Source organism: Hippoglossus hippoglossus, chromosome 6 (genome assembly GCF_009819705.1).
Source record: "Hippoglossus hippoglossus isolate fHipHip1 chromosome 6, fHipHip1.pri, whole genome shotgun sequence".
Lineage (NCBI taxonomy): Eukaryota > Metazoa > Chordata > Actinopteri > Pleuronectiformes > Pleuronectidae > Hippoglossus > Hippoglossus hippoglossus.
This window is the reverse complement of record NC_047156.1, coordinates 17218482-17242005: the sequence shown is the minus strand read 5'-3', so window position 1 is coordinate 17242005 and position 23524 is coordinate 17218482. Positions and strand designations below refer to the sequence as shown.

At 42.0% G+C, this 23524-nt stretch overlaps 3 protein-coding genes across 7 annotated transcripts; 1 reads left to right on the top strand and 2 right to left on the bottom strand.

Moving 5' to 3' along the window:
- Positions 1-1009: 1009 nt before the first annotated feature.
- On the bottom strand, positions 1010-3728 carry parietopsin. The gene is made up of 4 exons (XM_034588374.1): positions 2766-3728; positions 1872-2200; positions 1462-1707; positions 1010-1308 (listed from the first exon to the last, which is right to left on the bottom strand). Exons 1-4 carry the CDS (start codon positions 3115-3117, stop codon positions 1153-1155), a joined length of 1083 nt encoding a protein of 360 aa, XP_034444265.1. The 5' UTR covers positions 3118-3728; the 3' UTR covers positions 1010-1152.
- Positions 3729-4043: 315 nt separating this feature from the next.
- nt5dc3 (5'-nucleotidase domain containing 3) lies at positions 4044-14343 on the bottom strand. 5 transcript variants are annotated; one of them, XR_004614139.1, is made up of 15 exons: positions 14046-14343; positions 12875-13059; positions 12670-12744; positions 12516-12571; positions 12185-12275; positions 11966-12103; positions 11146-11206; positions 10879-10981; positions 8024-8125; positions 7703-7784; positions 7495-7581; positions 5456-5596; positions 5304-5368; positions 4913-5201; positions 4044-4877 (listed from the first exon to the last, which is right to left on the bottom strand). XR_004614139.1 is itself a non-coding variant. In XM_034588367.1 (14 exons), exons 1-14 carry the CDS (start codon positions 14341-14343, stop codon positions 4982-4984), a joined length of 1704 nt encoding a protein of 567 aa, XP_034444258.1. In that variant the 3' UTR covers positions 4044-4981. The 5 variants fall into 5 exon arrangements, 1 of the variants encoding a protein (XP_034444258.1); XR_004614138.1 differs by having other exon boundaries at positions 4044-4871; XR_004614141.1 differs by having other exon boundaries at positions 4044-4827; positions 4914-5201.
- Positions 14344-16810: 2467 nt separating this feature from the next.
- Positions 16811-23524, top strand: hsp90b1 (heat shock protein 90, beta (grp94), member 1). Its single transcript, XM_034589197.1, is given in 19 exon segments — positions 16811-16954; positions 17477-17579; positions 17893-18034; positions 18139-18255; positions 18348-18679; positions 18955-19066; positions 19177-19305; positions 19420-19536; positions 19645-19782; positions 20086-20135; positions 20137-20161; positions 20273-20338; positions 20573-20842; positions 20942-21187; positions 21319-21455; positions 21588-21666; positions 21895-22050; positions 22295-22393; positions 22489-23524. Coding segments are annotated over 19 exon segments (2394 nt in total). The 5' UTR covers positions 16811-16905; the 3' UTR covers positions 22516-23524.

Genomic DNA, 23524 nt, shown 5'->3' with positions numbered 1-23524 from the left:
GACTGAAAATTATATTTTTAGGCGTAACTCCTGCATTCATACATCTGTTTATAAGCTAAATGAAACCTATGTACAGTTCACCGCAGTGATGACATTTTGTGTTTTGTGCAGCAGAAGTCTGGAAATGTTGGTAAAAGACTTAAATAAGTCAAATGATGTGGCGGAGCTGCCAGTGTTGATTGGATGATGGAGCTGGTTACTGTTTACATAAATTTTTAAATCTTTGCATAATAATGTTACATAGAAGGAGGCGCTGTGCTGCATTTCTTACAATAAAATCCCAGCACTCGCTCCCAGAAACACTCCTTGTGATATAAAAATGGTTGCACACTCCTCTATACGTGTGAATCAATATTTCATTACCCAACTCCCTGAAACTGTTAATCACCCAAGTGGCTTTCTGAGAGTCGGAACTCTCTTCACTCACGCTACACTAAAACAGGTCCAGTGCATTTTATTTACGAACAACAAGTCAAAGGTGTGACTCCCTTGTGTGCAGGCTTCTTAAAAAAATTCACAGAGATGGAAGAAATACAAACATTAATTTCAGTCGGAGCTTCCTCACTCCCTTCTTTTTTCCACATGCACAAAGATCTGCAAACATCAATATGAAAAAGTTTATAGTTTATTGATCGACGCAAATCACAGAAATAAAACCATCTTAATGATCATTCTGATTGGTCTAGAAAAAAAGCAATGGACAATAAATACTGGAACACCCTGCAGTTTAATGCAGTTCAATACATCTATCTATCTTTCTATTTATCTACTGGCCGTCTGTCTGTCCACCTATCTGTCCATCCGTCCGTCCCTCTGTTGTCTGTCTATCTATATGTCACTCCGTAAGTCCATCTATCTATCTATCTATCTATCTATCTATCTATCTATGGTCCATCCCTCCATCTATCATCTATATCAGTCTGTTCGCCCTTCCGTCTGTCTGTCTGTCCATGTGGCCTTCTATGTATCAATCTATCTATCTATTTAATATTGTATTGAATTGTATTCTCTCCACCTCGTGAACAGCAGCTGTTAGTCTCTGAGCTGACTCTGTGCTCGTTGACACAGTGAAGACGTCTGTGTGAGACACGAGCCTGTGGATGTGCAGGTCTGTGTCCACGGTGAGGCACCGACATTCGACAGCGGAGACAGTCACAGAGGCAAAACCCTGCATTGCATGCTGATGTTCCTGTTTAAGGGGATCACATGGCTCCTCCTGTTCAAGGTATGCATGTTGATGCTGACACTAGTGGGTCCATGGGGAATGTATCGTCCACACGACAGCACCTCCAGGGTGGAATCGCGGAACTGTGGGACATAAAAAAAACATAATCACCCTGTCAGGAAACATATGAGCAGTCGTTTCACAGGCATGACAGGCAAATAGGCCTCTGTATTTCTTGTGCGAATCTTGGTTCACACTCTGCCTTTGCATCTCAGCTCCACACTTTAGCTGCTTACCTGTTTGTTGGAGAGGAAGTAGATGATGGGATTATAGACAGGGCTGGTCTTGGCAAAGTACATGGGCATGGTTGCAAGCAGCGGAGGGATGTAGAGCTCAGGGTCCACAACCACGACCACTGACAGCGCCGTGTAGGGCAGCCAGCAAACAAAAAAGGATACAATCATGGCCAGGATCATATTGATGGCGTGATCGTTCTCCAAGTGGCGGGAACGCCCACCCTGGAGCTCCACACTCCTGTTCAGCTGCATGAGTGGAAAAACACATTTGACCCCTATTAAAAGTTCATAAACTGTTTTTGTCTGTGGGTGGTAGATTGCAATCAGATGAGAATGGAGGTGTGAGTTTTAAAATACTGTTTTAATGGTGTAAATGTGTGATAAATATGCAGACGCCGCACTGAACGCACCTTATCCATGGATTTGAGCACTTTGGAGTAACAGTAGATGATGACTGTGACGGGGAAAATGAAGCAGAGGAGGGTGTAGAGGATGAGATAGCTGTAGTTGCTCCACGATCTTTCCTCCCAGGCCAGAGAGCAGGAGGTCTGGACTCCCTCGGGTCCGTAGGAGCTCCAGCCAAACAGCGGAGCTACGGCCCAAAACAAGCAGTAGACCCACACGCATACGAGTCCGTTGACACTTCTCCGCATGCTCAGCTTAAAACCAGCTCTTGGTTTACACACCACGATGTAGCGCTCGTAGGCGAGCAGGGTCAGAGTGCAGAGAGAAACCAAACCTATGGGGGAAAAACAAAAAGAGAATCTCAGCTCAAGGGGAAGTTAAAGCTTTTTTTGGGCATTCAAATGCATGTTTTTAAGTCTGTCTTAGAAAATGTAGTTTGTGGTGCAGAAATTTCCCAAGACAACTAGGGCAAACGTCTCATGAGAAGACGGCTGCTGTTAAAAGCTCTGGGAAAAACTATGTGTTTACTCGAAATCAACATTTGATCAGTCCCAAAATCATGAATTAAATCCTCAAAAATCTAATAATTTCAAAGCTGTGATGTGAACAGAAAGACTCCTCTCCCACTTTTCCCACAGTGTTATGCAGAGCTGATGTCTTTATCTCTAAACCTCATCCATTGTCTGGTAAATACATCTTCTTTCCCTCTCAATCGATAAGTAAACCTTTCCATCACACAAATATCTGGTTTGATTTCTTCAAAAAGCAACAAACAAAAGCCCCAGAACATAAATGTTTTAGTAAAGCGACAATGAATTCAGGGGTAAAGCATTTTATCTTTTGATCCTTCCTTTACTATATCATATATCACAAGCATTGTCAAACACATCTCCACTCACCAAAGTAATTGACTGCAAATCCTTGAAACACACAGGCCGTGTGGCCAATGAAGAAATGGCCTTTGTAGTTGGTGATGGTGACGACCAAGGAGCCGCACAGGCCTATCATGAGGTCAGACACGGCCAGGCTGAGGATGAAGACGTTCATCGGGTGGAGCAGAGACGGGTTCCTCAGCATCACGGTGATGACGAGGCCGTTGTTGAAAACTGTCAACACTGTATTGATGAACATGAGGAAGGAAAGTATGCTGAAACCAACCCGAGGGAAGATGGTGGGAGCCACCGTCGCCATCTCGGCGTGGTTGTACGGAGGATGAGAGCTAGAGCTCCACGCGGTGCTGTTGCTGTCCATGACGCCCTAAATGAAGTCCAGGTGAAACCGCTGTGAGGCCAGAGGACTAAACCCTGAGACTCTGTGCTCAGATCAGGACACGGCGTCACAGATCTTATCATTTCTGATCCCTCAGCTTTTCTTATTTCCAAGATCTCAGACTCTGCACCTGTCTGATAGAAAAGGCATCAAATGCAATATGAGAAATTGGTCCGTAACGAGATTTAGAGGTTTAATCCCATCAAACCAGCTGCTGTAATGGTAATTGGATGAGTTATTAACACAGGATAAATTAGTGCTCGAAATCAATTTTCTAAATACGAAACGTTTCTTCTCCTTTTGTTGTTCACAGAGCAAATAACAAAGTAAATGGAGCCGCACACAGTGGACTGCACACTCACTAAACACATACCTGCAAATTAAATCTGATTACAGTACAATTATCCAATCACATCAAGCTGTTCCACATTAATGACACAAGCACTAGGCTACAATCATTAAGCCATTTCCATTTTAATAAATAATGAAATAAAAATACACATCAGGACAAACACAACACAATCAAATGAATAAAATAAACCATGAGGTCTTGTGTGGTCACTGGTGGAGATGTTTATAAATTCCCTTTTTAACTTCTTACATATGAAATATTAACTTCTCTATAGCCGACAGTAGATTCTAGCATGGGTGAGAGCATTTAACATATTTTCTGAAAAAAAAAAAAAGGAGACAAATCCTCGAAACTCTGCACAGATCAAATAGCAACACACGTGCTAAATATAGCAACGGCACTCTATTTTCTCCTGACAAATATTAACATCTCTCATTTGCTTCGGAGAGACATACAGGCGGTGCCAAATATTATCAAAACAAGAGAAAAAAAGACATCACAAGATCTCAACTCAAGGTGAAATGAACTTAAACGGTTGACAGAAATAATATCAGGCTGTAACAAAAATATATACATGGCAGTAACGTGAGCGTGAGATTAAGGCAACAGAGTTTGTAATTCAAATGTCATATCTCAGTTTTAAACTTGCAGTTAGGATAAAAAAGGCAAAGACAATGTTTACAGATGGTGAAGAATTCACAGCGTGACAGACTTGATGTATGACTGCCCCCTATTGTTTAAACTGTTGCATTATATTCGTATAATCTTGCACCAAAATCGCTCTCTCCCATACACAACACACTCACAGATTTGCACAGCTATCCTTATGAGGACTTTGCATTGACTTCCATTCTTTGTGTGGACAGCCAAACCAGAACCTTATCCCTAACCTTAACCATGACCAATTCATGCCTAACCCAAACCTTAACCAACCACAATTCACATGTGACCACTGACCTTCACCAGGAGCTCAGAAAAGACATTTTGCCTCATTAGGACCAGGTATATGTCCCCATGAGGACTACTTGTCCTGACAAGGTCAATGCACCCCCCCCCCCCCCCACACACACACACACACACACACACACACGTAAACCAAAAACAATCAGTGCCTTCAAAATAGAGACTATGCATATTTAAAGTGAAACTTTACATTCTGTGTTGTGTCATTTGGCTTATAATCGACTAAATTCGGTGAAAATAAAAACAACTAACTAGTTCTAACGTAATAAACATCAACACTTAATGTGATTGTAAGCAATTATGCATGACCTAAAATGCGGCATGCATCTTCTACAATACCTTATTTCAAGTTGTTTAAAATCAGCAATAAAAATCCTTCATTCCTGTTCATTTTTTTTAAACAATCTCTTCATCTCTCTCTCTCTGTCTCTCTCTCTCTCTCTCTCTCTCTCTCTCTCTCTCGCTCTCTCTCTCTCTCTCTCTCTCTCTCATCAGACTCTGCTTTGGTCCTGTGGTGCTGCGCGGAGACGCTCAGACCTTCAGGATGTCCTCAGGCCAGAAGGGGGACTCGTGCTGCAGAGGATTACGGCGGGGGAAGAAGGTGTGCTGGAAGTCGTAGTTGAGCAGGCAGCTGATGGAGGCCATGTAGATGTCGGCAAAGCGCGACAGTCGGCGTGAGAAGTACGTGGGGTTGTGGTAAGTGCGGAAAAGACTCCCAAACTGGGGGTTGAAGCTGTCCTTCGTCTGTGGCCTGCCATTAAAATACATGCATAAGCATTTGGTTTAATCAGTTCTACAAGAGCTCAGTGAATTATTGACCTGCTCATGAATGCCGAGTAATTATCTCTATTACCTCATGGCCTCTCTTTCTCTGATCCACTCCTCAACGACAGCTTGAGACGCGGGATCCCTGTGCACCTGTCCGGGAGAAGTGCGAAGAAGTTAAGCACATGAAGTTGAGATAAATAAATCCAGCAAGGAAGACTGACACACAAGTCTCCTAACCTGCATCTGCTCAATGAGTCCAGTCAGTGCCTGTAACCAGGTCATCATGTGCACATACTGCTCCGTGTTCATTATCTTGATCTCTTTCCTCAGCTCAGGGATGATGGCACCTGTTCTCCAGCCGTGTTTCAGTGTTAGGTCCTGCAGTGAAAAAGACCATGAAATCAGTGTTGAACATACAGCATGATTTGTTTTTATTTGTTTGGCTGGTGTCAAGTAAAAATAATTAAGCAACAAAAGTAGAATTACTGCCATATATTCCTCCACATGCCAGTGCAGTTCCAGTGTAAATACATTTTTCCTGTCATCGTGACCTTTGACCATTAATCACTGAAATGTTGTTGTCACTTGAGTCAAAATGTGAAGACCAAAACATGTTGTGTTAGGTCACCGTGACCTTGGCCTTTGACCATCCAAATCTAATCAGTTAATCTATGAGCCTAAGTGAACATTTGTGCCACATTTGAAAGGAATCTCTCGAGGTGTTCCTGAGAAATTGTGTTCAAAAGGTAAAAGAATGTGCTTGTGAGGTCATTCGTACAGGTGGACAGCCTGAAAACATGCCCCCTTCGGTCACTGGCTGTCTCCGGCACAGAGTCATAAAAACAGGGGCCTTTATAAATCATTCAATCGAGTGTCAGGCTCAAGATATATACATACAGTCACAGGACTATTGTATACTGCAGCACACAGCGCTCACAGTTCAACATACAGCCAATGCAGCTGAACACATCAGATCAAAGAAAATAGACTTCAAGCCCTAATCCCCCTGGTTGCAATTAAGTGCCTAAATCCATGGTGAAGAGTAGCCTGTTAGGTGGCCAGGGCAAACAGAATCAGCATCATTAAAACCGAAGCACATCTGTTCCATCAGACAAACCTGAGATTGAAAAACTACGTTGAAATGGATCAGCGGAATGAGAATATTCTTTTCAATTGTTCCCTCGATCCCTCCCCCCTGAGATGCCTCTACTCTGTTTCGACTTACAGTAATGATCTCATCCCACAGCCACTGAGGCCGACTGTAAACTGTGGCGAGAGTGAACTTCACATGCCGTGCTCCATCTCAATAAATAAGCAAGATGATATGTTTGACACCTGGCTGCCTGCCAACAGCGAGGGCATTATGCCAGAGACGTAAAACTCTGCCGTTCATTATCGCCATTTATAGCTGATCAGACACATGTATAAATATCCACGTTGTTGGAGTGAATTGTGATGCAGTTAAAAAAACAACACGATGCTGGTTTGTTTAATGCAGATGTGGAGCAGCTGTTTACAAAAGGTAAAGGGGATGCCACTCTACAAGTGATGTCTGTCATTCTATGAACAGCTACGGCAACTGAGGTTTAATGCATGAAGAATTTTCATTAAAATATCCAGAGGGGCTGTATGTTACTCCAAACATATTCTGGAACTTTTCGTTTTGTCATTTTACGGCAGGTCGCCAAACACTGCAAATAAATCTCTGCAAATAAGACAATGTGCCAAGGTCTGGTCCACTTATTTCTCTCTGAAGCACCTGTCAGTCAATAGATGGACAAAGGATTTTTCCTTTGTGAATCAAGGCTGGAATATTTTCCTACCGCCCACCTAGAAAATGTCTGAGTGAGCCCAGGTGAGAACACACGAGGAAAATGTTCCGAAAATCCGTGAGCGGGTGAGTGTGTTTCTAACGTTTCTAACATGCAAAACTGAAAAATCTAATTAAAAGGAACACTACATACACATGGTGTTAACTTGGAAAGACGAGATTCGAGAGCTTTTGCTGATAAGGGCCAACACCAGTGTCGATGTTAACAAAAACACGTGCTTTCCACAGCGGACTTTGTGCGTCATGTCCTGCTCCCTGCATGCTCTACACTGACGTCACTCCTCACCTGAATGTTCCTGATATTGTCCTGTTGTTCTGTACACATCTGACCAGGAAAATCTCCTGCTGTGTTCTTCATCAGTGAAAGGCAAACTCGGCAAACACTACAGAGTACTGTGAGGTTATATTTATCCCTTTACTCTACATATGTGTGGATGCTGCTTACTGCCAAGTCGCTGTAGATGTGATCACCAAAGTACAGCACTTTGGATCCTCTCCAGCCGGTGAGTCTCAGGAACTCATAAAGGTTTCCCTACCGTGATCAAACGACAAATAACAAAAGTCAACAACGGTGCTTTTCATCGATGTTCATGCTGCATTAATATGTCAGAAATGTTTAACTAGCATGACGTGGTAATTTGCTAACGCCACACCTGTTTGTAGATCTGCCCTTTTTCCAGTTTGTGAATCCTGTCCCACAGCAACGCGCCTTGGTCTGTCACTCGCCTGAAAGGTCTACGCAGAGAAATAAACAAAGACAGATCTTAAACACACTATATATATATATATATATATATATAAAAATAATATGAGCTAATATATATATATTAAGAGCTCCAAAGAACACGTACACCTTTAACGTTTACACCATTGGTTTACACACAGTGTTTAGGTCTACTAGTGACTGCTGATCGTGTGGTCCAGTGAGACCCCTAGTGGGCTTGAAGAGGCATAACATGGACATACAGACTTACTTTCTCCTGTCGTTGAAGAAACTGGGTTTGTCGGCCTGAACAATAACAACATCAAACAGGTCCCTCCAGTCCTTCCCTACAATGAAGCTCATTCCTCGGTCCCTAAGGAAGACAAAGAATCCAGATATCACCTCGTCAGCAGCATCTTGAAGCTCATCATGTGGGTACAAACACAAACACAAACAATCGACCTGATTCAGCACCAAGCAATGATGATGCAAACATCAGCAATAATATGTCCATCTGCTACTGTGTTAGTGTGAAACTCAATGAAACGGCATTGCTGTTTTAAATCTGGCAATCACATGTTTTGTTGCTGTGATGACTCAATGTGACTGATAATTAAATCCAGGACATTAAGGAAGTGGTTTAAGGTTTGATTGACAGACCTGGGGCCTCACATATAACCATTGCGTACCCACAAAGCAGGGCCTGAAAGACCAACAGCGTTATTTGTGACTTTAGTTTTCATACAGTGTGTGTGTGTGTGTCGTACGTGATGATACAAGCAGTGTTAGAAGATATTATTATAAACTATTAATGGCTTGGCTCTGCAACTGTGCTGGTTAATGGAATCTGATCGTAATTTGCTCCAAGTTGTCTTATATCTTTTCCAATTGAAGGTTCTTATGGAACAGTTATGTCCCGCGAGTAGGGTTGCAAAATTCCGGGAATATTCAAAGTTGGAAACTTTCCATGGGAATTAACGGGAATATACGGGAATTAACTGGAAATTTTGTGGGTAATTTATACTAACTGTATTTACCTTGTCATATACAGACATAAATATAAACATTTTGTTTTGTCATAAGCTGACATGCATGCAAACATTTCAAATACAAATTTTAAAAATTAAATTTTTTGTGAGTAGAACTTTAATGGATTCTTTCATTGAACAACAAAAAACATGAATGTTGAATAAAATAAATGTATTCCCTATGATCCCCCCCCCAATAAAGTCCCATTCTAAATGTAAAATGAAAGCATTTAGTCAAGCTTCTCAAGCCTCTGGTTTTAGCGTTTTTCCTCTGAATCCTTTCAGGTCTCAATGCTTTCTTCCTGGACCTCATCAACGTCCACTTCCTCGACATCTGACTCGTCGTCATCTTCGGTGTCACTGTCCAACCTTGTAGAGGATGGCTCTGTGTCAGGCTCAAAGAGCCTTAAGTTTGCCCGGATGGCCACCAGTTTTTCTACCCTTGCATTGGTGAGCCTGTTGCGAACCTTTGTGTGTGTGTGCCCAAACAGTGACCAGTTGCGCTCAGAGGCGGCTGATGTTGGTGGGATTTGGAGGATGATGGAGGCTACAGGTGCAAGGGCCTCAGATCCACAAAGTCCCTTCCACCAGGTGGATGCAGATATGTACTGGCATATCCCATCCCCTTCCCAAAGGCCTTGCTTGGTACGGAACTTTGCCAGACTGCCGAGAACTTTGCCTTCATCAAGACCCAGGTGGTGAGACATGGTAGTAATAACAGTGTAAGCTCTGTTGATCTCTTCACCAGAGAGTATGCTTTTCTCATACTTCTTTGGGTCCAGCGCGTATGCTGCTGCGTGTATTGGCTTCATGCAGAACTCTTGGCGCTTCTCCATCGATTTGACCACTGCGGTTTCCTCTGCTTGGAGCAGCAGGGAAGTGGGCAAGGCAGTTTGGATTTCTTCTTTGATCTCAGCAAACAGACATTGAACATCTGACAAGATGGCATCATCACCTTCTATCTGGGCAATAGCTGCTGCTATTGGTTTGAGGATTCTCAGGCTGCTAGTCAGTCTTTCCCAAAACACATCATCCAGCAGGATTCTCTTGATGGCACTTTCCATGGCTGCAGACTGGGATATGGCCGCGAATGTTTTTTCTCCAAAATTCCCAAAATTCCCGAGCTTAACTTCCCATGGAAAGTTTGCGGAAATTTACCGGAAATTTTCCGCCCCTTTGCAACCCTACCCGCGAGCACAAAATCGTTGTTGGTTTTAATGTTAAGGATGAAGTGGATCAATAATCTGGCTTCAATTCACCACCTCATGTCTGCATCATCATTTTCCTGTCTCCACAATGTTTGTACGCATGGGTAAGAGTTAACGTGGAAGTGAGCACATTCTCCAGTCAAGTTTGTTTTTATAGACCCCAGTGTTTGCATGAGAAGTGGCGTACGCAATTTCCTGCCCCGTTATGTGCGTACGCAACGGTTATAAATGAGGCCCCAGGCCATTTTGTGCAATCACAAGATCATCAATCAGACCCAGCAGAGGATCAGAGTCAGTAAGTGTGTCTCAATTCAGGGGCTGCATCCTTCGGAGGCTGCATTTGAAAACCGATTGCGTCACAGTCTAAGACTCTTTCAAATGCAGCCGACAAATGCGTTCTTTCACACCCTAGAAACCAAAGCCCCCACGGATCCTTCCCGGCCGATGCTATCCCAGAATTCATTGCGCTTGAGTGACAAACCGTTTTTCAATAAGGTAATGGCGCTTGATTATCATGCTTTAATTCAACCAAACAGCTAACGGTACACCAAAGGCACTTAAAACGTTCTTGTCGTGTCTAACTGCAGCTTTGTTGCCAGGCGACAGCAATAAGGGGGGGGGGGGGAACAGGCTGGTGACGCCGATCACTGAAATCCTCTGTAGACCAGACACTTATTTCGGTTCAGTCTTCGGGGCTTACGCAGCCCACGTAGACCACGTCCTCTTCGGCCAATAACTTATAATGAACTACGAATTTATTTCTAAGTCCTTTGATGTGTGTGTGTCTTTATGCCTGTCCATAAAAGTGAGAGCACCAGTTAAATATTTGTACACCTATAAATTAATTAACCGCGACGACAAGCGCTTGCACCCTGTTTGTTCATACTTACACAAAGTCAAAAGGACTGTTGGTGATGAGGAACATTTTCTTTCCACTCTCTGACAGCTTCTTCAGCACAGCATGGCTTTGCTCACCATAGCAAATGTATTTATCTGGAAAACCAGAAAACAGTGAGACAGAGAAAAAACAAATATATATATAATATATACATACGTCACAGCTTCACTATTCAAATTCATTTTTTAACGTCATGGCAACAACTCATATTTTTTTTTACATTAGTTCAAACAAAGTAATACAAATCAAAAAGCATTACCAATATCTGCCTCCACAGCTCGGTACATAATGCCCTTGACGTGAACATCTCTAATGGCTTCCTGTGAAGAGGAAAAAAGTAAATGGCCCTCAGCGAGGAAGTCTTGACTTCAGCTACACAAAGTTGGCATTCAGCTCTCGTAGCAACACTTTGCTCTGTGTATAAACGCTTGAATTGGAAGCATAAAGAAAGTGCATCGCTGAATACAAATGAAAACATGAAGAAAACAGACCCTGGAGTTAAGTTTTAAGTCAGTGAATTGAGATGGAGATTTAAAGGCAAACTTTAAAAGTTAAAGGATAATTTATTGAAATAATTAAGCAAAAGAAAAGGTTAATACCGAGTAGTAAATCAGTTTCAGTAAGAAAAAAAAAAGATTAAGGAGTGTGTCCTTGAAAAGACAAGAGAGACACTTGTGAGAGAGAGTGTGTGTGTGAGGGCTTTTTAATGACAGCGATCTGTCAAACACGCTACAGTGTCACACAGAATAGATCGGACCGGCGTGACAGCTGCTCTCAGAGGAAGAACACACACACCGCTGATTTCTCGCCACTCTCCCACTGAAGCACCCAAGCCACCAGAGAATAGACACAGATGGCCAAAGGCTCGACTAAAATTAGACGCTGGTTTTCGGAGCTAAAATTAAGATGCCATTGAATAGGCTGACGTGTCACGGCACACCGCAAATAAGTAAATACATTGTCTGGCACTTGTGGCTGGATTTTAGGTATTTACACACACAGGCTGCTAAGAGACTCAATCACAGAAAAGGAGAGCCATGCCGAGTGCTGAACACTTGTAAACAAAAGGTAGATCCCACCTTCACGTCTTTGTAGAGATGGACTGGCTCATAGTCGATGTTGTGCCTCATGAAGAAGTCATTGACGCAGGACAGGAGGGTCATCTCAGGCAGGGAGAAGATGTCCATGAACTGTTTCATGGTTTGGCCGTGGGAGCTCTGCAGGACAGTCATTCACTTCATAAATATGATGTCGTTTTTACTTGTGTTGATACAGACAAATTTTGAAGGGCTCTTCACCTTTCCATAGAAGTCGCTCATGATCTCTAGAGGTACGTGACAACCTTCGTACATGGCAATTACTTCCTCATCAGAAACTGGATGAAGACCCCTGTAGGAGAAACATGAAATATGAAAAACCAAAAGAAACGTAGCCACTGTATTTGCAGTCTGTGCAACCTCCTGAGAACATCCATAAAGAAAGAAAGCTATAAGATTCTTAGTTTTAACATTGAATGATTGCATTGACTATATATTGAACATGATTATCAGTTGCCTTATGAGAAAAAACATGTTATATAAAATGTACATTTTATCCCACTGCCCCTGGTATAAAACATAACACAGATACCTGTATACAGTTCCCTGCTGGATGTAGTGAAAAGCATCTATCTTCATCAGCAGCGCCTGTTGCAAAAGGGTTTTCATAAAAATATGCAAAATATTTTTTAAACACGTTTCAGTTTTTTTTTAGTTGGACAAAAAAAAAAAGAAGACCTTCTTACCTTTTGCACATCATAGTGAAGTCCTCTCACTGCAAAATTTGGAATATACTCATACTTCCGCAGAGCCTCTGGATACTAATGCACAGAGGGAAAAAGTCAAAAGTTGAAAAACATACAGGAATGTATCGTCCTCCTGTATTTACTGCATGTGGTAGAAGAATGTGTTTGAAGTTACAGGTTGCAAAGAGTCAAACACTGCACCCACCCTGTGGTTAGTGATTAGAATGTCCCGGGCTATGTTGAAAATCAGGGTGTGGAGGTGGCTGGAGTAGAAGGCGAGGGTATAGTCATAGTCGAAGCCGTAGATCTCGATGTCTCGCAGGCTCATCTCGTTGTTTGCAAAAATGGTGTTGGGGTTGACGGAGTTGGCGCAAATGGCTGGGATCATATCTGAAAAGAGAGAAACGATACAGGTTACTTGGCAGTTTTGCAGGATTTGTACATATCTTAATTAACAGGAAGGAAGTTCATCTGATAACGATGTTTGTTGATGGAGATGGAAATGTTCAGAGCAGAAACACAACTTTCTAAAGATTATACGCACTCATGGATTAGTTGGTTGTAAACTTTGGGCAAGAGAAAGTAAAACTGTGGAGGTGTGTGAGGTGCAAATTGTGATGTTGTCCATTTTTGTTCTCAAGAAAAAAAAAATCATAACACTTACTAATAAGCGTTTTATACCGGCTGCTCATTTTAGGTGCAAGCACATTTTTTAATTCCAATTCACACACTCTCCCAGGAGAGACAAAATAATAGTTATTTCAACAGATACGGGACATTATAAAGGTATGTTTCACTATACAAGGTTTGTTGTGTTTTTGTGATCACCTTTCATGCAAAATACTTTTAATAATATTTGGGTAAGTTCTTGTTTTGTCTCTCTATTTTGAATTCCTTGCATATACAAATTTACATTTCCATAATTGTATCCTATTTTACTGTGTTTTGTTAGTCCATCGTAGCCAAATAATTGATATGACAATATATCTGATTCATGAGATAGTATCCTGCTATTCCCCCCCCTACTGCAGAATATATAGCTGCAGCAACTACTGAGTAGAGCAACGTAACAACCTGCAGACACATCAGCAGACTTGAATCAACTAAATGTGCTTGTTGCAGGATTCCCAAAGGCAGATCTGTTTACATGGCTGCTGCATTATGTTTACAGGTTGCTGCAGATCTGCCCATCCCACCTAAAGCATCGTAGTCTGTAGCTACAGTGTGTGGCATGTGGGTTTGTTGTTCGAAAGGCTGCTGACATGAAGTCTGTGGAATTAGGTGGTGCATTAGTGAGCTGGAAACATGAGTCATGACAAAGTTATAAGACAACAACAGTGCTGTGTCTACATGAGGTTTCTTATCAGAGTTCCCACCTTGCGTCTGCTTCTTGGTCTGATTGTAAACAGACCACAGTCTCTCCGTCATGTCCTGCCCGTTTGAAGAGGAGCTGCTGCGACACACTGAGGCTCCGTGCAGCTGCTGCTGCTGCAGCCGTGACAGGAGCCGACCGACTCCGAGCGGGACCGAACCGAAACTCCGTCTCCATGAGCGGGAGCTGGAGGAGCAGGGCCGCTGGTGTGAGCCCTGCAGGACGCTACAGAAGACGGCGGTCCTGTGGAGACACTCCCCGTGTCTGAGGAGGGACGACAGGGACAGGGACAGGGGCGCCATGTCGGTGAGCTGCGAGAGGGGGCCCGGGGAGAGAGTCACTGTGAAATCCCGGGAGAATGCATGTGGCTCTGAGCTCCTATGTTACCAAAGTGTCACTGCACTACGTCACGTCCGTGTGTGGCAACGTCACAGCCAATCAGCGTCTCAGAAACTGATGCGCAGACAGAAACGCTTCCTGCTTTTCCACTAATCAGCTGAGGCGGTTGTAATAATAATAATAATAATGATAATAATAATAATAATAATAATAATAATAATAATAATAATAATAGGATGTTCCAGAGCCTCTGATGATCTTATTTCAAAAGCTTAGTCCCACTTTGTCTTTAGCTGGGAAACTGGAAAAGATTCATACATTTTAATATAATATAGTAATATTTTTAATGAAGCCCCCTAAACTCAAAAATGTGCCTTATCCAGTAAAGAATTTTATTCAATTTTGTATTAGTATTATTTTTCAGGTACTATTTAGAATATGTATTTTTCACTGTAAATTGCTGTATTCACATCCTTTAGGTATATATTTGTATTTACTAAAAGTTATTGGTAATCATACTTATCATTGATTACTTGTTTAAACCGATTTTAAGCAAATATTGAGTGGAAAACAATATTTTACTTCAAACTCATATTAGCTTAAAATATAAAATAAAATGAATAGAAAACTAAATACAGAACAAAAATATTGAAATACAATCCTCACACTTCAGTCCACAGGGATTTGAACATAACCAGACTTTTTTCCCCAGTGTTTCCAAAAACAACATGAGTACCAGGTGTCCTAGTTAAAGTCCTTATGATCATATTTTTTGAGTCAGTTAATGGAAACATTAATTTATACATAAAATTCCTCAGTAAAGCCTGAAAGGTGGGGACATTGCTATAGCGATAAACATGTGACTTGTACTTGTCCATCTTGGAAGCTTGAGCAAAATGCTGAATGCATCATCATGCGCAGTACGAATACTTTTTCCCCTGATTGTAAACTCACTATTTTTTTAGTTTTAACCGGTGGTCAGGGGGAAAAAAATCGACATTGATACCTACATTTATTTTTGAGGGAACAATCTGCAGCATATATAACTATTCTCTGACATTTTAATCACCAAAAATCAGTTATTACAAAAAACAGTCAGATGTATTGATAGTATAGATAATTGATGGTTGCAGCATACAGTCCTGCTACGATAGAATAACAGAGATGAACAGGATCTTGATTAAAAAAATAAAACTTTACAGCAAACGAGCTCCAGAAAAACTAAAAAGTTGAAGGCCTAACTAAATTTTGATAATGCACTTCAGCTGTGTTTATGTAGATCAAAATTTTTCTCCAACGCAGTTCTCTTTTTCAATAAACTGGAGAATTTAAAACACACACACACACGCACACACACACACGCACACACACACACACACACACACACACACACACAGAGTTGTATTTCTGTGACTTCAGAGGACATTACATTGATATACTGGAGACTCTAACCTCAACCATGGTTACTACTTGCTTAACCCTAACCCTGACCTTACTTCCAACCCAAACCCAAACCTCAAACTTAACCTAACCTTACATGTCTTCACCTTCATGTTTAATGATTTGCATTTCTTTTTGTGTCCATAAGGAAGTCAAATTTAGGTCCCCACAACTCGAGTAATACCTGGACCACACACACATGCACACACGCACACCCAGAAGTGTAACAATAGCGGCTACTCGACACCTGTGTCCTGGATCTCCTGAGACAGGTTGAGCAAACAGTATGTGCACATTTGATGATAGTATGTCCTTATCTATTCACATGTGACTCTACTATGCCATAATCTCAGATGGATCGTACGCTGTTTGCTTTTTAATCCGACTAAATGAGCAGTGTCTCCCTGAGAGGTGGAGCTGATGTGTGATCATATCCTCATATACTATGACTTGTAATATAAAAAAAAGAAAAAACAATACTTTATTTACAGAGCACTTTTCAAAACCCACAGTACAGTGGCAGCAAAAAAGGCTAAACATAAAATGGTTATCAAAATGAATCCACATTTATAGAGCATAGACTGTATATAAAGAGGTATAGAGCAATATATATATGACTATATGTATGTCTCAATAAGGGCTACAGGAAAGATAATAGAGACAGAAGAATGGTGGAGTCAAAGCCACAACACAAACATCCTCATGTCACTTTGCTGTGACCCCGCAGAAGAAAATCAAAGTTCAACCAACGTGTTGACCAAGATCTGTATCACCACGATGAGAGGTAAATTTTCGGGAAGTGATGTGCTGATCAGTCATTCTTAGCCAATGGTGTCGGGCCACGATTTTCGGGTCTCGACTTATGTTGAAGACGGCGATTGGGCGACGCGTGCCGTGTGCTGCGCTCTGATTGGCGGGAGGTTGTGCGTGGTGCGCAGCCATTGGTCGGCCGCCCCGGGTCTGACGGAGTGGGCCGCTGCTGTGGGAGAGGCAGCCTGTCAGTCTCCGAGCTAAAGGCTGAGCTGCGTGCGCTGCTCCCCGGCTTTTGTCTCACAGCAGCTCCACGCTCACGTCGTCAGTCAAAAATGAAACGAGTCTGGCTCCCAGCGCTGCTCTTCGCCCTCTTAGCCTTCGGTGAGTAGCGGAAACGTTCTTATCTCCCGTTTATCTTTCTATTACCCCAGAACTGCAGCTAGCGGGGTTAGCTAGCGAGCTAACTTACATTTCTTCGTCTCTGCTCTGCTTCTCTTTGTGACTCGTGACTGCAGCTTTTAAATATGTCCACTTCCCGAGCTCAATGTCGTCCGTTTGTCAACTATATTTCTCAATTATTCGTCTACCACTCATTTCACAGAGCAACGCCAGTATCTGTTCTTCATTAGTGCCTTACCAGAAGTTTCTAGCTGCAACACCATGAATGTAAAAGCGGTCTGAAGCTAGCTAATATGCTGTTACATCCATACACATCCATATTTTAGCCTATAAAAGCCAGCCTTCCTAACATCCCGTCTTACTTATGGAGTGATTTTCAACGTGTCTTTGTAGCGTTTCAGTCTCATTGAGAAAAACCTGACATCCTGGACATTTCTCCAGCCATATCTGCAAATATTAGTGTGTCTTTCTTATATTTCTAACAACTGTCTTGTCCCTCTGCAGCTGCTGTGAAGGCAGAGGATGAACTCGACGTAGATGGCATAGTAGAGGAGGACCTGGGTAAAAGCAGGGATGGCTCCAGGACCGATGATGAGGTGGTGCAGAGGTGGGTGGTACTTGTTTTGGAATATTTGTTTTTCATAATGTGCCTATTGAATGCACTGCCGGTGTCTTTATCAGAGAAGGTCGACTAAACCTTAAGTTAACAGCACAAGGTCGGCGTGACCATGCTTGTGCACACAAACGCTCAGAGCAAACCTTGGAATTGTTTGTGGCGGCCAAGCTTTGCAGGATTTAATACACACCCCTTGTTAAGACCAGGGAACCATGTGTCTGGCCTTTAACTTGGTTACTGATTCCTAGAGCGGGGACTTCTTGTGCACTATGATTTTAACCTGTGTGTACATTTGTGTCCTCAGAGAGGAGGAGGCTATCCAGCTGGATGGGCTGAATGCAGCTCAGATTAAGGATATAAGAGAAAAGTCAGAAAAACATGTCTTCCAGGCGGAAGTCAACCGTATGATGAAGCTGATTATCAACTCCCTCTACAAGAACAAGGAGGTGAGCAGGAATAAACAATTGGAACTGTTGGAAATATTGCAAAATAACCTCTTTTCTATTATGTCTGACAGTAAAGACTAAATTATGTGTTTTATCTGTTGCAGATTTTCCTTAGGGAGCTGATTTCAAATGCTTCAGATGCTCTAGATAAGATTCGCCTGATGTCTCTCACCAATGAAGATGCAATGGCCTCCAATGAAGAGCTGACCATCAAAATAAAAGTGTGTACATTTACTGTATGATGCAGCCTATAGTATTGATGTAAACAGCCCTTGCATTGTTGGTAATTTGTCTGTCTTCTTCCCATCTCCAGTCTGATAAAGAGAAGAACATGCTACACATCACTGACACTGGTATTGGAATGACCAAAGAAGAGCTGGTGAAGAACTTGGGCACCATCGCCAAGTCCGGCACCAGCGAGTTCCTCAGCAAGATGACAGATGTGCAGACTGAGGCAGAGTCCAGCTCAGAGCTGATTGGCCAGTTTGGTGTGGGTTTCTACTCCGCTTTCCTTGTTGCTGACAAGGTCATTGTGACAACAAAGCACAACAATGGCACTCAGCACATCTGGGAGTCTGACTCCAATGAGTTTTCCGTCGTCGAGGACCCCCGCGGGGACACGCTCGGCAGAGGAACCACTATCACGTACGTTAACAACTTGTTTTTCCTTTTGCTAAAGGTTTTTTTAGCCGGTCATTATCAACTGCTGTTCCTCCAGTCTAATAGCAGATTGCACGTCCCCCTTTCTGTTCCCAAATCTAATCTATGTACTCTCTAAATGTCCATTCATTACAATTTACATGGAACCATTATACTTACTCAAACCTTCAATGCTATTCTCATGTTACTACTCTAGTCTCAAATGTGAGATTACTATTGACTGTGAAATTGAATCTTGCTCATCTTCTTTCTGACCGCAGGCTCGTCCTGAAAGAGGAGGCCTCAGACTATCTGGAGCTTGAGACCATCAAGAACCTCATCAAGAAATACTCTCAGTTCATCAACTTCCCCATCTACCTTTGGGCCAGCAAGGTAAGACATTTCCTTCCACACTTTGACTCAGACTTGATCCCAGGTATAGCTCTATCAGGAAACTTGCAAATATGGAAGTGGCATTTCATCTCTACCTCTCTACATGCCAGACTGAGACAGTTGAGGAGCCCATCGAGGAAGATGCCGAGGCAACAGAGGAACCAGAGAAAGAGACACCTGAAGAGGAGGCTGAGGTAGAAGAGGAGGAAGAGAACAAAGACAAACCAAAGACAAAGAAGGTAGGATGTTCATTAAGTAGTTGTTGATGTAAATTGGTAAATAAATTGATCTTATTGTTTGAAAATGCATATTTGTGGGCTATTTTTGAAAATGTTTTATCGTGTTTTTTGTAGGTTGAGAAGACCGTGTGGGACTGGGAGCTGATGAATGATATCAAGCCCATCTGGCAGAGACAAGCTAAGGAGGTTGAGGAGGATGAATACAACGCTTTCTACAAGACCTTCTCTAAGGTAAATACCTCATCATTAACTCTTATGTTGTACCTCAGTGTAGATTGAGCATTGAAGACTCAAGTGTTAAATTTAAGTTACTCAAACAAATGTTTTGTTTTCCAACAGGACAGCGATGACCCTCTGGCTCACATCCACTTCACAGCTGAGGGTGAGGTCACCTTTAAGTCGATCCTCTTTGTGCCCACTTCAGCTCCCCGCGGCCTGTTTGACGAGTACGGCTCCAAGAAGAACGACTACATCAAGGTATGTGTCACTCGTACAGTATTCAGTCTTCATTTTAAGGGATCTTATGTGCTTAAAGGATGGTATTAAGGACTTTCCATACAAACATGAAGCCCAAACTCATTCACATAGCAGGATTAAAACACACTCAAACGATTTAGCAAGATTCAAATTTACAATAACAATACAAATATGAATAAAACTCAAGTCAAAACAACAGATTTAACAGCAATGAGTTATAATTAAGACTGAAGCAAAAGCTTCCAACATTACTCCAAATTATTTATCAGCTCCATTTGTAAATAAATGTCTCTTCTGTCACAGCTATTTGTCAGAAGAGTTTTCATCACAGACGACTTCAACGACTGATGCCCAAGTACCTGACTTCGTCAAGGGAGTGGTAAGTGATTTCTAATGCTAATGTTATGGCAGAGTAGTGTACTATTATGACCTGGACAGACATTGATGTAATGGCGCCAGCATTGTGATAAATGTATATTTATTTTGCTAGGTTGACTCTGATGACCTCCCCCTGAATGTGTCCAGAGAGACTCTGCAGCAGCACAAACTGCTCAAGGTGAGCCTCACAGCTAAAATGAATACATCTCAATTCCACATTTTGTATTTATCTGGTCTTTTAATCATGGAAACACAAACATTTATTTAGCATATTTCAAATTAGAAGTCTGGGAAAAGAAGGGGACCAAAGTAAAAGTTCTAAATTAAAGTAAAATGTTAATATCACAAACCATTACATTTATTATAAGTGGAAACTGTCAAATAATTAATTGCTTATCTTGTCTGGGTTCAGGTGATTCGTAAGAAACTGGTGCGTAAGACTTTGGACATGATCAAGAAGATCGCAGAGGCGACGTACAACGATAAGTTCTGGAAGGAGTTTGGAACCAACATCAAGCTGGGTGTCATTGAGGATCACTCCAACAGGACCCGACTGGCCAAACTGCTGCGTTTCCAGACCTCCAACAGTGAGACAGTCCTGGCCAGCCTGGAGGAATATGTGGAGCGCATGAAGGAGAAGCAGGACAAGATCTACTTCATGGCTGGAACCAGCAGGAAAGAGGTGAGAAGGGAGTTGGAATGATGATAAAAACAATTCAAAACTAAATATTGTAAATTCCAAGAAGGAATCACACCACTGATGAACTGTTTTCCTCTTCAGGCTGAGGCTTCTCCTTTCGTCGAGAGGCTGCTGAAAAAGGGCTACGAGGTTATCTACCTGACTGAGCCTGTGGATGAGTACTGCGTTCAGGCGTTGCCCGAGTTTGATGGAAAACGTTTCCAGAACGTGGCAAAGGAGGGCATCAAATTCGACGAGAGCGACATGGCCAAGGAAAAGAGGGAGACCCTGGAGAAGAACTTTGAGCCTCTTACCACTTGGCTGAAGGACAAGGCCCTGAAGGACAAGGTAGAGATTCAGTTATTCAAATTCAGACCATGGGTAAATGAGTTGCAGCCGCTGAAGTGATAGTTTGGTTGCAGTTGCTTGGTTACGTCTGTTCAGCCTCATTATTTCATATCCTGGCGTCTTTCCCACAGATTGAGAAGGCCATCCTCTCTCAGAGGCTGACCAACTCACCCTGCGCTCTGGTTGCCAGTCAGTACGGCTGGTCAGGAAACATGGAGAGGATCATGAAGGCACAAGCTTACCAGACAGGAAAAGACATTTCCACAAAGTTAGTATTGATGATATTTGCTTTCAAACACTATATGCTCATTGTCACAGTTGTGAAATCTAAATCTAGGAGATGTTTTTGGTCAGCTTGACTTTTTAAGTTTGTATAGTAATTCCTCTCTCTCTTCCTCAGCTATTATGCCAGCCAGAAGAAAACATTAGAAATCAACCCTAAACACCCTCTCATCAAGCAGATGCTCAACAGAGTCAATGTAAGTTTTACCACTATAATTTAACTATTTTAATTGTGCCATATAATGTGATTTAGAAAATAATGTGTTGCTTTTAGAAAAGCATAGTCATGTTTCTCATCAAGCAATACAATACAATAAAATACACTGCACATCTCATATGGGAACATGGTAGTTGAATTAATAATCTGAATAAAAATCTTCCTATCCATGCAGAGAATCAATAATGTATTTCCCTTTGTCCCTCAGGATGACGCTGAGGACCAGACTGCATCAGATCTGGCCATGGTTCTGTTTGAGACGGCCACGCTGCGCTCAGGCTACCAGCTGGTGGACACTAAGTCTTACGGAGACAGGATAGAGCGCATGCTTCGACTCAGCTTGAATGTACCTCTGGATGAACAGGCAAGTCAATGCCAGCTGCCACACACTGGGTTACTTTGCATATGCATAGCAAATGGTTTCTAGTTTCAGTTTCAAGTCATCTCCTCCAGAGCCAGTGAACCGCTTGTGTCTGATTTTTATTAAGCAGTGTCTACTTTCCCTTTGTCTTATGCAAACCCCATCTACTTCATTTTGCCCAGTAGTGTAAAAATAGGTTTGTCTGTTTAGTGATACTTGTGTTTAAAATCATGTCACTGTTCTACAGGTTGAAGAAGAACCAGAGGAGGAGCCAGAGGAGGAGCCAGCCGAGGACGACTCTGAAGACAAAGATGACATCGTAGATGACGATGACGATGAAGAAACGGTGAGAGCACTTAAATAGAATTGTGGCATGTGGACGATGTAAAGAATTCATATTCTGGAATATTTACTCATCACTTTGATTTTGTTCCTCTGCAGACAAAATCTAACAAAGAAGAACTGTGAAGCACTGAATGGAAGAGCGCGTGAACAATGGAGCTGGACAGTTTTTCCAGTGCCATTGTGGTCGTTATCCTGGGAGGGGTCCTCGGGGTTTGGGTTTTTTAAGGGCGGGCGTTGTTTGTTTGTTTGTTTATTTTTTTATTTTACATTCCTCATGACTGTAAATTTGTTAATATTTAACTGACTTGTTTATGGAAAGATGCGATCCTGTCTCTTGATCGAATAAATATCTCCTGGAAAAAAGGAGCAACAGTTTTTTCTTTTTTTTTTTTTGTGAAATGCACTGTAGGTGAACGACCTGACTTGGAAGTGTAGATGACATGTTTTCAGAAGTAAAGACAGAGCAAGCAACATTGCTGTCAATCAAAAGCAACATAAGATGATCACAAACCCTAGAGACCTAATCATTGTTTTCAGATTGCAAAATCAATACAATGCTGAGGGTAATACTGTCAAATCTTACACAGGAAGGAAGCTGTTTCTTGGTTATGAGTCTTGGTTTATTCTGTGGAAATTATTGCTATGAAATATTCTCTAATATTTTAATCATTGCACATCCTACACGTCTTTTTTGCCAGGGGTTATTGTATATAAAAAACATTTATCAACAAGCGATTGACATTACATCTAAATCTGCTGCGATACTTCCTCAAACTTCAATTATCATTTGTCACAATCATCATCGCTAAGTTAGGATAGAAATGTTTGCACCACGTCAGTCCACCACTACATGCACCTTGTGTTACCCTGACAACGAACACATTCAGCCTTGATGTTGGGTTCACGTGGTTCATTATTTCTGATGGTACTATGGGCTGTCCAGCCAGGCAGCTGGACCACTGCTGTACGCGTATCTGCGGCTGCTACGTATCTACACAAGAGCAGGAAGAGAAAAGCTGTAATTGTGGAAGAAACCGAGGACGAATTATTATTTTATATTTTACTGTGGTATGTTTTCTTGTTGCACTTCAGTTTCACACCTTTGCAGATTCAGATATATTGTGTTAACAGA